At 42.4% G+C, this 16228-nt stretch overlaps 1 protein-coding gene across 3 annotated transcripts in view; it reads right to left on the reverse strand.

Annotated features, from left to right (window-relative positions):
- Nucleotides 1–795: 795 nt before the first annotated feature.
- The window catches only part of LOC132153260 (serine/threonine-protein kinase Nek5), a 25378-nt gene continuing 9945 nt past the window's right edge, over nt 796–16228 (reverse strand). For 2 of the 3 annotated variants that reach the window (XM_059562650.1, XM_059562648.1), the window contains 14 exons: nt 15937–15991; nt 15277–15477; nt 15132–15207; nt 14920–15008; nt 14553–14650; nt 14076–14154; nt 13882–13986; nt 13717–13797; nt 2397–2453; nt 2092–2160; nt 1820–2021; nt 1638–1736; nt 1409–1493; nt 796–1331 (listed from right to left, as the gene is read on the reverse strand). In XM_059562650.1, the coding sequence (XP_059418633.1) occupies nt 1184–1331; nt 1409–1493; nt 1638–1736; nt 1820–2021; nt 2092–2160; nt 2397–2453; nt 13717–13797; nt 13882–13986; nt 14076–14154; nt 14553–14650; nt 14920–15008; nt 15132–15207; nt 15277–15477; nt 15937–15991 (1444 nt within the window). In that variant the 3' untranslated portion in view covers nt 796–1183. The remainder of the gene's footprint in view (nt 1332–1408; nt 1494–1637; nt 1737–1819; nt 2022–2091; nt 2161–2396; nt 2454–13716; nt 13798–13881; nt 13987–14075; nt 14155–14552; nt 14651–14919; nt 15009–15131; nt 15208–15276; nt 15478–15936; nt 15992–16228) is intronic. The other variant, XM_059562649.1, reaches the window with a different exon arrangement.

The raw sequence follows: 16228 nt of genomic DNA on the forward strand, positions 1-16228 counted from the left end.
CAAACTTAGGTCTGCGCTCCAAATCATTCAAGATTTACAAAAGTTTAAGTTGAAAATTTAATTTTCAGGTCTCTGCTGAAAAACTGATTAACATAATGAAAGTGAAAGAAAAATGAAAGTGAAGTGACATTCAGCCAAGTATGGTGACCCATACTCAGAATTTGTGCTCTGCATTTAACCCATCCAAAATGCACACACACAGAGCAGTGAACACACACACACACACACACACCCGGAGCAGTGTTCATCATTTATGCTGCGGCGCCCGGGGAGCAGTTGGGGGTTCGATGCCTTGCTCAAGGGCACCTAAGTCGTGGTATTGAAGGTGGAGAGAGAACTGTACATGCACTCCCCCCACCCACAATTCCTGCCGGCCCGGGACTCGAACTCACAACCTTTCGACTGGGAGCCCGACTCTCTAACCATTAGGCCACGACTTCCCACAAAAATGGATCACATAAAAATAATTTAATTCCATTAATTCATACGGTTTTACACTAAAGTGAACACAAGAATCAGATTTAATCATTTTAATTTACAATATTACCCCATTCAGCAGACATTTATGTGTGAGTGAACATGTTCACTAAATAAAAGTTGTGAATAAATATTCCAGTTCCAAAGAAATGAATCAAACTCATTCAGTAACTTCTGGAGTTTAAATGAGAAAAAAAGACTTAAGAGAGTCATCAAACTCAGAGCACAGTTAACACGAAGCTAAAAATACAGGAAAAGCTGTAAAACATTATTACACAAAATAATCTTCTTATTGTAATTTCTTCCTTGATGCAAATCTGAATTTTAAGATTGAACAACTTTTGTGGAAAGAAATGAATAGTTTTATTAAGTTTGCATTAAATTGATGAAAAGTGCCAGTAAACATAACCAAAGATTTCTGTTTCAGATAAATACTGTGAATCCTGAGAAATAAATGCATCACAGTTTCCACAGAAATATTGTGCAGCACAACTGTGTTCAACACTGATAATAATCAGAAATGTTTCTTGAGCAGTAAATCATCATATTTTCATGATTTCTGAAGATCATGTGACACTGAAGACTGGAGGAATGATGCTGAAAATACAGCGGAGCATCACAGAAATACATTACACTTTAACACAGATTCACACAGAATGAAAGAAAAAGAAAAATAACTAAAAAAAGAAGAATGAAAGACGCAGGATCAGTTCGCTGCAGACTCATCATGAGCGGGTGGCTGCGTCTCCTCCCTCACTTCCTCTGATCTGCTGTTCAATTCCTGTTCCTGTTCCTGTGTGGTGAGGAGGTTCCTCATGGAGTCGCTCAGCTCGTCCTCAGACTCCTCAAAGTTCCTGCAGAAGAAGAGAAGCAGACGTTAGTCTCAGTGGTCCTCAGACGTCTGGTCTCTGTCTCACTGTGGATCTCTCACGTGTCTTCATCATCTGATCGAGGCTCCAGACGCTCTTCATCCACCTCATCTTCATCACACTCTTCCTCTGACGACACCAGCGTCTCTGAGCCAAACACAAACAGCTCTTTCCCATCAGTCAGAGTCTGACACTGATCAGAGCTCAAATCAACCGAGCGGACCACTGACTCAAAGCTGTGACTCAGCCGAACGTGTGTGTGTGTGTGTGTGTGTGTGTGTGTGTGTGTACCTGTGCTGCAGTCCATGATGTCTGCTTGAGAGAGAGCGTTCAGCAGTGTCTCCGGCAGACGATTCGTCCAGTGCTTCCTGTTTACTTCCTGCTGCTCCTCTGAAACTAAGCAAGTGTTTATTATGTTTTATTTCATTTCATAATCTCAGGTTTGTGTGTGTGTGTGTGTGTGTGTGTGTCACCGGTCTGAGCGAGGCTCATGCTGCTCTCGGTCATCACATCCATGTTCTCCAGAGCGTTCAGAAACGTCTCCGCTGCATCTCGACACCACTCAGCTCTCTTCACCACTTCCTCCTCCACTTCCTGTCTGACCTCTGACCCCTGCAGTCGGTTTCGTAGCTTTTCTCCTTGTGCAAACGTCAGTGTGTGGTTGAGGGGTTCGTCCTGCACACACACACACACACTCAGATGACGCTCTCTTGTGTATCACAAGTGTGTGTGAGCATCACTTCACCTCTGACTCCTCGTCTTCCTCAGTCTTCGTCTCTTCATCGTTCAGCTTGATCTCAAACATGATTCCTCTCTGCAAACACAAGATAAGGAGTGTGAATCCTCCCAGCACACAGGGAATGTCCGCACAACTCCCACTAACATGTTTAAAACTATAAATGTTAGGACAAAACATTCTTAAAGTAATGCTAATGGAATGTACTTATAACTTTATTAATATTTGATATATTTTCTCATAATGTTGAGTGATTAACATTCTCTAAACTATAAACAAGGTTTCTGGTGGTGTGTGTGTGTGTGTGTTTGCACCTGCTGCTGTTTCCCGTGTGTGTGCCGCTCTCTGTTCTTCTTCAGTGTGTGTGTTTCCTGAGAAGATCATCACATCATCAGTTCATCAGATCAGATGCAGGCATGATCTATATGTGGACGTGACACTTCAGCTTCTCCAGGTGGGATTGTATTACTGCATGAATCATAACTGTGCATGTTTCGCTGCCAGCGACTGCTCATCTAGTATCTCTATGAATCCGTTGTGAGTTTACATTGATGAACTGATCTCACAGTGGTTTTGAAGATGTAATCTCTGCTGGACAGCTGTGACACTGTTTACAGAATAAATACTGAGTTTAGAGATGCTGTAAATCCCCTGCTTCTGTAAACAAGAGATACGCGAACTTATCCTGTGCTGTGCTACTTCAGTGTTGAACTTATGTTTTAAAAATGGAGAAGTTTTCATTTCTGGTAAATGACCTTTAGACATTTTCTGTTATCCAACCTGCTGATGAGGGAAATAACAGTGAACAGAGACCATATCAAACACACACTCACCCAAACACACACACACTCACTCACACACACACACACACACACACACACACACACACACACACACACACACACACACACACACACACACACACACACACACACACACACACACTCCAACACTCACTCACACACACACACACACACACTCTCACTCACACACTAACTCACTCACTCGCACACACTCACACACTCGCAAGCACACACACACTCATTCACACACTCACACTCTCTCGCACACACACTCTCACACATGCACACTCACTCACACACTCACTCACACAAACACACACACACACACACACACACACACACACACTCACACAAACACACACACAAATACACACTCTCACTCACACACACACTAACTCACTCACTCGCACATACTCACTCACACGCACATACTCGCAAGCACACACACACTCATTCACACACTCACACTCTCTCGCACACACACTCTCACACATGCACACTCACTCACACACACACTCATTCACACACTCACACTCTCTCGCACACACACTCTCACACATGCACACTCACTCGCACACTCACTCACTCACACACTCACATGCAGACTCACTCACATGCACACTCACTCACACACTCACTCACACACTCACATGCAGACTCACTCACATGCACACTCACTGACACACAAACTCACATGCACACTCACTAACTTGCACACTCTCACTCACACACTAACTCACTCACTCACACTCACTTGCACACACTCACTCACACACTCACTCACATACTCGCAAGCACACACACTCACTCACACTCTCGCACACTCACTCACTCACTCACACACTCTCACTCACATGCACACTCGCACACTCACTCACACACTCACTCACTTGCACTCTCACTCACTTACACGCACGCACACTCACACAAACACTAACTCACACTCACTCGCACACATACACATGCACACTCACTCACACGCACTCACTCACTCACATACTCACTCACACACTCACTTGCACACTCTCACACACAAACACTAACTCACTCACACTCACTCGCACACTCACTCAAACACTCACTCACACACACACTCACTCGCATGCACACACTCTCTCTCACACACACACACAAACACACACACACTTGCACATTCTCACTCACACACTCACTAACTCACACTCACTCGCACACTCACTCAAACACTCACTCACTCACACACAAACTCACATGCACACACACTCAGTCTCACTCACACGCACACACTCACTCACACGCACACACACTCAAACTCACATGCACACTGACACACACACTCGCACACTCACATGCACACTCACACGCATGCACACACTCTCACACACACACACACACACTCACACACACTCATACACCCTCACACACTCACTCGCACACTCACTCAATCACACATTCTCACTCGCACACTCACTTACACACTCTCACTCACATGCACACACTCACACACACTCACTCGCACTCACTCACACACTCACATGCACACTCACTCAATCACACACTCTCACTCGCACACCCACTTACACACTCTCACTCACACTCTCGCTCACTCACTCGCACACTCACACATTCTCACACATGCACACTCACTCACACACACACTCACACTCACATGCAAACTCACTCTCACATGCACACTCACTTGCCACTCACTCACACTCACACACTCACTTACACACGCACACTCTCTCACTCACTCACATGCACACTTACTCACATGCACACTCACTCACACAAACTCACATGCACACTCTCACTCACACGCACGCACGAACTCACACAAAAAATAACTCACATTCACTTGCACACACTCACTCACATACACATGAACACTCACTCACACGCACTCACACACTCACTCACTTACACACTCTCACTCACACTCTCGCTCACTCAGTCGCACACTCACTCACATGCACACACTCACACACACACACACTCACTCACTCACACTCACATGCACACTCACTTACTCAATCACACACTCTCACTCTCACACTCACATGCACACTCACTCACACACAAACTCACATGCACACTCACTCACTTGCATACTCTCACTCACACACTAACTCACTCACTCACTCGCACACTCGCACACTCACTCACTCACACGCACATACTCGCAAGCTCACACACACTCACACTCTCGCACACACACTCTCACACATGCACACTCACTCACACACTCACTCACTCGCACACTCACTCACACACACACTCACTCACATGCACTCTCACTTGCACACTCACTGACACACAAACTCACATGCACACTCACTAACTTGCACACTCTCACTCACACACTAACTCACTCACTCACACTCACTCGCACACTCACTCACACACTCACTCACTCATTTGCAAGCACACACACACTCACTCACACACACATACTCACAAGCACACACACACTCATTCACACACTCACACTCTCTCGCACACACACTCTCACACATGCACACTCACTCACACACACACACACTCATTCACACACTCACACTCTCTCACACACACACTCTCACACATGCACACTCACTCACACACTCACTTGCACACTCACATGCAGACTCACTCACATGCACACTCACTGACACACAAACTCACATGCACACTCACTAACTTGCACACTCTCACTCACACACTAACTCACTCACTCACACTCACTCGCACACACTCGCACACTCACTCACACACTCACTCACATACTCGCAAGCACACACACTCACTCACACTCTCTCGCACACTCACTCACTCACACACTCTCACTCACATGCACACTCACTCACACACTCACTCGCACACTCACTCACTCACTCACACTCTCACTCACTTACACGCATGCACACTGACACAAACACTAACTCACACGCACTCGCACACACTCACATACACATGCACACTCACTCACACGCACTCACTCACTCACATACTCACTCACACACTCTCACTCACACACTCACTTGCACACTCTTACTCACACACAAACACTAACTCACTCACACTCACTCGCACACTCACTCAAACACTCACTCACACGCACACACTCACACATGCACACTCACTCGCATGCACACACACACTTGCACATTCTCACTCACACACTCACTAACTCACACTCACTCGCACACTCACTCAAACACTCACTCACTCACACACAAACTCACATGCACACTCACTCAGTCTCACTCACACGCACACACTCACTCACACGCACACACACCCAAACTCACATGCACACTCACACACACACTCGCACACTCACTCGCATGCACACACTCTCACACACTCTCACACACACACACACACACACACTCACTCGCACACTCACTCAATCACACATTCTCATTTGCACACTCACTTACACACTCTCACTCACATGCACACACTCACACACACACACACACACACACTCACTCGCACTCACACACTCACATGCACTCTCACTCAATCACACACTCTCACTCGCACACTCACTTAAACACTCTCACTCACACTCTCGCTCACTCACTCGCACACTCACACATTCTCACACATGCACACTCACTCACACACACACTCACACTCACATGCACACTCACTCTCACATGCACACTCACTTGCACACTTACTCAAACTCACACACTCACTCACTCACACACGCACACTCTCTCACTCACTCACATGCACACTTACTCACATGCACACTCACTCACACAAACTCACATGCACACTCTCACTCACAGGCACGCACAAACTCACACAAAAAATAACTCACAATCACTTGCACACACTCACTCACATACACAAGCACACTCACTCACACGCACTCACACACTCACTTACACACTCTCACTCACACTCTCGCTCACTCACTCGCACACTCAATCACATGCACATGCTCACACACACACTCACATGCACACTCACTTACTCAATCACACTCACTCACACACTCACATGCACACTCACTCACTTGCACACTCTCACTCACACACTAACTCACTCACTCACTCGCACACTCGCACACTCACACGCACATACTCGCAAGCTCACACACACTCACACTCTCTCGCACACACACTCTCACACATGCACACTCACTCACACACTCACTCAGTCGCACACTCACTCACACACACACACACTCACTCACATGCACACTCACTAAATTGCACACTCTCACTCACACACTAACTCACTCACTCACACTCACACGCACACTCACTCACACACTCACTCACTCATTTGCAAGCACACACACACTCACTCACACACTCACTCACATGCACACATGCACGCTCACTAACTTGCACACTCTCACTCACACACTCACACACTAACTCACTCACTCACACACACTCACACACTCACTCACACTCAATCACTCACACACTCACTCACACACTCGCACACTCACTCACACGCACATACTCGCAAGCACACACACTCACACTCTCTCGCACACTCACACACTCTCACATGCACACTCACTCACACACTCACACTCACATGCACACTCTCTCACACGCACACTCACTCACTTGCACACTCACTCACACTCACTCACTCACACACTCATGCACACTCACACACTCGCACACACTCACTCACACACTTGCACACGCACACTCTCTCACTCACTCACATGCACACTTACTCACTCACATGCACACTCACTCACACAAACTCACATGCCCACTCACTTGCACACTCTCACTCACTCACACGCACGCACTCACACAAACACTGACTCACACTCACTCGCACACACTCACTCACATACACATGCAGACTCACTTACACACACTCGCACACACACTCACTCACTCTCACATACTCACTCACACACTCTCACTCACACACTCACTCAAAAAAAAACTAACTCACTCACTCGCACACACACAAACTCACATGCACACTCACACACTCTCACTCACTCACTCACAAACAAACTCAAACGCACACACTCACTCACACGCACACACACCCAAACTCACATGCACACTCACACACACACTCGCACACTCACATGCACACTCACTCGCACACTCACATACATGCACACTCATTCACAGAGGTGGGTAGTAACGAGTTACATTTACTTCGTTACATTTACTAGAGTAATTATTTGGGGTAACTAATACTTTTCGGAGTATATTTAAAGATGGGTACTTTATACTCTTACTTGAGTAAATTTTTGGGGAAAAATCTGTACTTTTACTTCGTTACTATGGGCGACGCTCCTCTCGTTACTTTATCTTAATGCAATAAATGTTATAAATGCTTCAGTTTATTCCAAATGCGCCGTCTACTTTTCTCTGGACAATGAGCGATGCCCATTCGCGGATGATTCATTCTTTTGAGTCAATTCTGTTCAAAGGCTCGATCAAACCAATTGGCAAACAAGTGAATTGGTTCATGAATTAGTTTGAATGAGTCGTTCAGTTCCCTGCCGCACGCGCTGAGCGTCTGAAGCGGTTACCTCAGAGTTGTAACGTTTAAGAACATCAGCAGCATTGAAAACGTGGCTGGAACTGCACTGAATTGAAAGCAAATCTGCAAAGGCTATTATTTGCTTGCGATGGAGATCCTTATTACAGTTTTTTACAATCACTTCGTTACTATTTTCAGAACCTTGATGTCATTTTTCACAACTCTAGACACAAAACTCACAACCAATGATCAAAATGCACATTTTTCAAAACTCTAACCCTTTACTCAATTGCTTGGATACAATACACATAAAACTTAGATCATTTGTTCATTCAACAAAAATCACCTGTTCAATATGACACAACTTAACATCAAAGTGCTACTATTTCAAAAGGCAATTCACACATTAAAATTTCAAATGAGTGTCTATTCATTTCCTTATAATGATCTAATTATCAATTGATACAACTGCTCAAAATGATAAGTAACTGTTGCATTACTCTTAGTATGGAAACAGACAAACAATCTTCCATGTTTACTGTAAATCATGAACGTTTCAAGATAACGAGATTCATTGTGACCAGTTAGCGCGGAGCATGAACCAATTAGACTACAATATCCATGGATGTAGCCTAATATTTTATCATAATGCTTCATCAGACACTGTGTCTATGGCCCCAAATACTGTACCACCTTTTCAGACTATTTACAGTATTGACAGTACTTTTGTGACCAGGCCAAATAGTGGAGGCAGAGGCAGAATTCTAACTGACCAACAAGAGCAGGCTGTGGTCGATTTGGTTCGGGCCAGAAATGATATTCGCCTTACAGAAATTCGCCAGCATATCTTGGACAATGAAGACATGTTCAACAATTTGGGATCCATAAGTTTGCCGACTATTGCACGCATACTAAAAAGGCACCAGGTATCTATAAAACAACTATACCGTGTGCCTTTTGAAAGAAATGCAGACAGAGTGAAGCAAATGAGGACTGAGTATGTTCAGGTAAGTTCAGTTTCAAGATGGCTGTTGTAAAAACATTCCCAAAAATTCTACATTGTACAGTAATCTCTAAATCTCTTTCCAAAATGTACTTTTAGAGGGTGATGGAGCTGGATGCTGATGATGACCATCACAAATTCATATATTTGGATGAGGCAGGTTTTAATCTGGCCAAGACAAGGAAGACAGGTCGGAATTTCATTGGCCAGCGGGCAACCATCCAAGTACCTGGACAACGTGCGGCTAACATTACCATGTGTGCGGCTATATCAGAAGATGGTGTGGTGGGTTTCAATTTCATAGCTAATTATTTTTGCTTTGATTCAAATAAACCTATGTTGTAATTGTACAGTACTGTAGTGTTTTGCATCAATATATTACAAACTTTGTTCAATGATTCCACTGTGTCTGTAGTATTCTCTCTACTACTGCAGTACTTTTACAGAGATGTATTTACTGTACATGTAGTACCATAATCAAACCTGTATCACCTATTTTGTTCTACAATATTTAATGATTGTACGAACAATGACACAGTGAAACTATCGGTTGCTTGTGTGTGGGTGATCTATAGTTATGTTTCAATGGTATTTCACAGTAAATTTGTGTTTTGAACCAATGATTGTGCAAGTGCAAGATTTCTTTAAAGATGTGAACGCGCAAGGCAATGTTTTGAACATTAGACAGCCTGTGTTACAAGTGATAACCGTTTTGAGTTTTGTGTCTAGAGTTTTGAAAAATTACATCAAGGTTCTGAAAATAGTAGCAAAGTGATTGTAAAAAACTGTAGATGAACACCGCGTGTGCTGTCTACTGTTTAACAGGTAATAACTTGGGCTACATTCGATTACAGTACACGATACCACTGTGACATTAGTTTGTTGTACGTGTGTGGCTTGTAACAGAGGGGAGTCAAGTTGAATGCAGCTTCCAAAAGACAAAAATAGTCGATTAAGATTTTATTAATTTTAATACAATCACACCGGTGCGAGTACGTTCAGCAAGTCATATCATCAGCTGCTAAATTCAGATCTGTGATTGCTGTCAGAGATAGATGTGTTTTTACAGCACTGCGCATTATAACCAATCACACATGATTCTGTTGAGCTTATTAAAGCATTGGCCAATCAAAGGCGTTCAGATGAGACATCGCTAAAGTCCCGGTGCTTCCTTCACTCGCTCACTGACTGAATACCTCTTTCTGGCGAATTCTCTCGTCAGAAACAACAAAGTGCAGATGTGTGTACGAATCTTTAATTAAGATATTGATTTCACAGTGTTAACAGTTTCAGTGATTTTAATGGGAGTTTCTGAGAGTGATTGAAATCTAAACTGTCAGTGAAAATTATCTTTAATAATGTAAATGTTATTTGCTCTCTTTCTGAACAATGAAAGATAAGTAGCAATATTTATATCACATTAACTTTCAATGTTAAATTCACATTTAATATAAAGTCAGTCGTATTAAAAATATGTTATGGCATGACACCTATATCTGTTACTTAAGTAAACAGACAGGGTTTTATAATAAATTACATAAATTGGAGTAAAGGCTGATGAAATATATACATTTATACACACACACATACATTACATACATTTTATCTATATATCTAAATAAAAATAGGCTCAGTATATATGACCCAAAGTAACTAGTAACTAACTACTTGAGTAGATTTTTTATCCGATACTCTTTTACTCTTACTCAAGTAACTATTCAAGACTAGTACTTTTACTTTTACTTGAGTAAATATTTCTAGAAGTACTTTTACTTTTACTTGAGTACAGTTTTTGGGTACTCTACCCACCTCTGGACATTCACTCACTCACATACTCACTTACACTCACTCTCTCACTCACTCACGCGCACACACACACACACACACACACATACTCACTGACTCACACACTTATATGCACAAATATACACACTCAATGGCATTTTATTCATCTGGGAATCCTGAAAAAAGTCTCACAGTTTGCACAGAAATATTGTGCAGCACAACTGTGTTCAACATTGATAAAAATCAGAAATGTTTCTTGCGCAGTAAATAAATATATTAGAATGATTTCTGAAGATCATGTGACTTCTAAATAAATTATAGTTTAACACAAAGGTTTTCAAAGCCAGGCCACGCACCTCTCTAATGTGTAAGATAAGAGACAGGGTTAGGGTGCGATGATTGGAGTTGAGAACCACTGCTTTAACAGACATTCACATATAAAACAGCTGTTTTAAACTGTAATATTTCATAATTTTACTGTATTTTTTATCAAAGAAATGCAGCCTTGATGAGCAGAAGAGACTTCTTAAAAAAAAAAAAAATCTTACTGACTCCAAACTTTATAATTTGTAGCGTACATTTCTAAATAAAAATCATAAATTCAGTTTTAAATTTCATATATGCACACATATTAAAGTGTATGTAAAGTTTAAAATAAAAAGGTAAATTTTGAAAGAATCTACTTACATAAAAATACAATCATATAACTGAATATATACTTTTTTAACATATTTGAATATAATTAATAAAATATATAATTTTAAATCATATACACACTTTTTAAAAATATAAACAAAATAAAAAAATATATAAATTTAAAAACAATATACATTTGTATGTATGTATATGAATAAAGGTTTTTTTGACCAAATATACAGTCGTGGCCAAAAGTTTTGAGAATTACATAAATTTTGGAAATTGGAAAAGTTGCTGCTTAAGTTTTTATAATAGCAATTTGCATATACTCCAGAATGTTATGAAGAGTGATCAGATGAATTGCATAGTCCTTCTTTGCCATGAACATTAACTTAATCCCAAAAAAACCTTTCCACTGCATTTCATTGCTGTCATTAAAGGATCTGCTGAGATCATTTCAGTAATCGTCTTGTTAACTCAGGTGAGAATGTTGACGAGCACAAGGCTGGAGATCATTATGTCAGGCTGATTAGGTTAGAATGGCAGACTTGACATGTTAAAAGGAGGGTGATGCTTGAAATCATTGTTCTTCCATTGTTAACCATGGTGACCTGCAAAGAAACGCATGCAGCCATCATTGCGTTGCATAAAAATGGCTTCACAGGCAAGGATATTGTGCTACTAAGATTGCACCTAAATCAACAATTTATAGGATCATCAAGAACTTCAAGGAAAGAGGTTCAATTCTTGTAAAGAAGGCTTCAGGGCGTCCAAGAAAGTCCAGCAAGCGCCAGGATGGTCTCCTAAAGAGGATTGAGCTGCGGGATCGGAGTGCCACCAGTGCAGAGCTTGCTCAGGAATGGCAGCAGGCAGGTGTGAGCGCATCTGCACGCACAGTGAGGACAAGACTTCTGGAAGATGGCCTGGTGTCAAGAAGGGCAGCAAAGAAGCCACTTCTCTCCAAGAAAAACCATCAGGGACAGATTGATCTTCTGCAGAAAGTATAGTGAATGGACTGCTGAGGACTGGGGCAAAGTCATATTCTCCGATGAAGCCCCTTTCCGATTGTTTGGGGCATCTGGAAAAAGGCTTGTCCGGAGAAGAAAAGGTGAGCGCTACCATCAGTCCTGTGTCATGCCAACAGTAAAGCATCCTGACACCATTCATGTGTGGGGTTGCTTCTCATCCAAGGGAGTGGGCTCACTCACAATTCTGCCCAAAAACACAGCCATGAATAAAGAATGGTACCAAAACACCCTCCAACAGCAACTTCTTCCAACAATCCAACAACAGTTTGGTGAAGAACAATGCATTTTCCAGCACGATGGAGCACCGTGCCATAAGGCAAAAGTGATAACTAAGTGACGCGGGGACCAGAATGTTGAAATTTTGGGTCCATGGCCTGGAAACTCCCCAGATCTTAATCCCATTGAGAACTTGTGGTCAATCCTCAAGAGGCGGGTGGACAAACAAAAACCCACTAATTCTGACAAACTCCAAGAAGTGATTATAAAAGAATTGGTTGCTATCAGTCAGGATTTGGCCCAGAAGTTGATTGAGAGCATGCCCAGTCGAATTGCAGAGGTCCTGAAAAAGAAGGGCCAACACTGCAAATACTGACTCTTTGCATAAATGTCATGTAATTGTCGATAAAAGCCTTTGAAACGTATGAAGTGCTTGTAATTATATTTCAGTACATCACAGAAACAACTGAAACAAAGATCTAGAAGCAGTTTAGCAGCAAACTTTTTGAAAACGAATATTTTTGTAATTCTCAAAACTTTTGGCCACGACTGTATATTCTAAGGTAGATGGTCATCATAGCCCAAAGTGTTCCAGTTATTAGCATGAATGAGATCGTGAATGATCTAATGTGCTTCAGTCCTTCAGGGGTCTGACTCCATCCTCCCTAGATAGTGCACACTCACACGTGAACCGATTCATCAGAACACACACCTGCAGCTCCGCCCTCGGTCTCATGCATCTGACGTCATGATGATACTGCTCTCTGATTCGCTGCAGCTGCTTCAGGTACTCCTGCACAAACACACACACAGCCATGTTCTCTAGTGATCATGAACACACACACACACACACGTCTCGTCTGTAGAGAAGCCTGACCTCCTGTCCCCGCTGTCTCCTGTCCTGAGCCGCTCTGATGTTCCCATGATGCTCCTGTGGGTTTGACTGAGGGTCTTCAGTGTCTGCTGTGGACGGTCTGAGACCCTGAACACCAGAAACATATAAATACTGTGCTATATATCTATACATAAGATTTGAAGCATCTATACTTCTGATTTGTTTTCATCTCTCACCAGTTGTTTCTGAGCTCTGAGCTTGTACTGATGAGCTTCATGTCTCCTCTGAAGATACTCCTCTCTCGCTGCTGCCACACTGCACACACACACACACACACACACACACACACACACACAGATACTGACTACAGTGATGGAGTGCCACTTCCTGAACAAGAGTTTATATGAACTGACCACAGATCAGACATCAGTTCTGTGGTCTGACTGTATTCATGTATCATATGATATCAGCCACATTTATGATACACAAATATATTCAAATTTACCCACTCACACTCACGTGAAGTGATTATTACAGTTTTTATTAATATTTTGAATTAGGTTTTACTTTTATATTTTCAGTTTTTTATTTTAATTTTAGATAATGTTTTAGTAATTTTGTCCTTTGTCATTTTTATAAGCTTTGATTGTTTTTAAGTATTACTATGTAGGTTTATTTCATATGTAATGAAGGAGGATGCTGTGGTTCCTCACAGTTTGTACGGCTCCAGCGCTGCGGCTCTGTGCTGGCTCTGATCCGGCTCCAGCGGCTCGATCCGCCGGCGCTCCACACCTACAGCAGGATTCATGTGCTGACAGACCACAATCATCTTCATTCATCATCTCAGCACACATTCAGTATGTCTAACATCTAATATCATTTATTATAAGGCACAGTCACATGACTTAATAGTTTTTAAGTACTTAAATACCAGACCTGAAATACACAACTTCATGAAAACTATAGAGATGTATTAAGAGAGAATTAAAACTAATAAAAATGACAAAACCAAAGTAAAATGAAGACAAAGGAAGAAATATAAAAGTGAGACGTATTCCAGCTCTCTGATGTGAGACGCACCGGGGCTCTGTCTGCTGCTCGTCTCTGAGCCGGATTCACCGCAGGTCTGAGGACCGGATTACACTCCACTGGATCTCTGCAAACCTGATCTACAGGAGAGATCCAGAGATTACTCTGATCCACTCCAGAAACACCAGAGACGTTCAGATAAACCAGGGAACACTATACACAGCAGATAACACACACACACACACACACACACACTCACACACCGGTGTTGTTCGAGGCTTTAGGAGCCGCTGGTGTGTGTCTGTGTAGAACCGTGTGGCTGAACTCTTCCTGCAGCAGCTGGGATCAAACAGAATGATTTGAGGAGCTCCGAGTGTGAGGACAGGGTCAGTGTTTGTGCTGCTGTACCTGTGTGTCCAGGTGTCTGCTGATCTGCTGCTGTAGTAGCGGTCGCTTGAGCAGAGAGTTAGCAGAAGGACGGTCTCGTGGACTGACCTTGAACAGCAGGTGGAGCAGCAGGTGGAGTTCAGAGCTGTAGCGCTGAGACACTGGACTGTAGCGCCCCCTACAGATCCTCAGCACCAGCTGCTTCAGATTACTGCCCTCGAACTACACACACACACACACACACACTGAACCATTAAAGCCCATCCACACATTTTTCATATCAGGAAAATAATTATAGTTTTTGTTTATATTTCTTGCCCTCCTTCTGTAATGCCACTGAGTGTTTTTGACATTTTTATTACATAAAAAATTAGATGCCTTTATAGTTTTTATAATTTTAATTTAGGTTTTAGTTGTTTTAGTACATCAAGTTAATCTAAAATAAAATGATAAATGTTGCCTTGGAAACAAGCTAAGATCAGTTTTTTTGTATTTTAATTATGACTCTGCTAGCTGAAATTCTAAATAGTTTAATATTTTATTTCAGTTATTAGATTATTAAGAGTCCATTTTACAAGAAAATAAAATTTCAACTCATGAGGAGCCATCATGTGTGAGTAAGTGTGTGTGTGTGTGTGTGTGTGTGTGTGTGTGTGTGTGTGTGTGTGGTGATTCACTCACTGGATGTCTGAGTGTGCAGAGCTCATAGAGAACGCAGCCCAGAGACCAGATATCCCTGCAGGAACGAGATCATCATCATCATCAAACACTCTCTCCTTCTGCACAAACACATTATATCAATGCACGTGTCTTCCTCAGAAATACAGGATGTTTACTCCATTAAGAGAATAAATACTATAATCTCAGACACATTGTATATTTCATGCTCCCTGTTTCACAGTTCACTTGAAATTGTCCCTTAAATTAGGTTTTGCAATGTCCAGTTTTTAAATTGATAAATTAAAAATAATGA

Source organism: Carassius carassius, chromosome 11 (assembly GCF_963082965.1).
Source record: "Carassius carassius chromosome 11, fCarCar2.1, whole genome shotgun sequence".
Taxonomy (NCBI): Eukaryota; Metazoa; Chordata; class Actinopteri; order Cypriniformes; family Cyprinidae; genus Carassius; species Carassius carassius.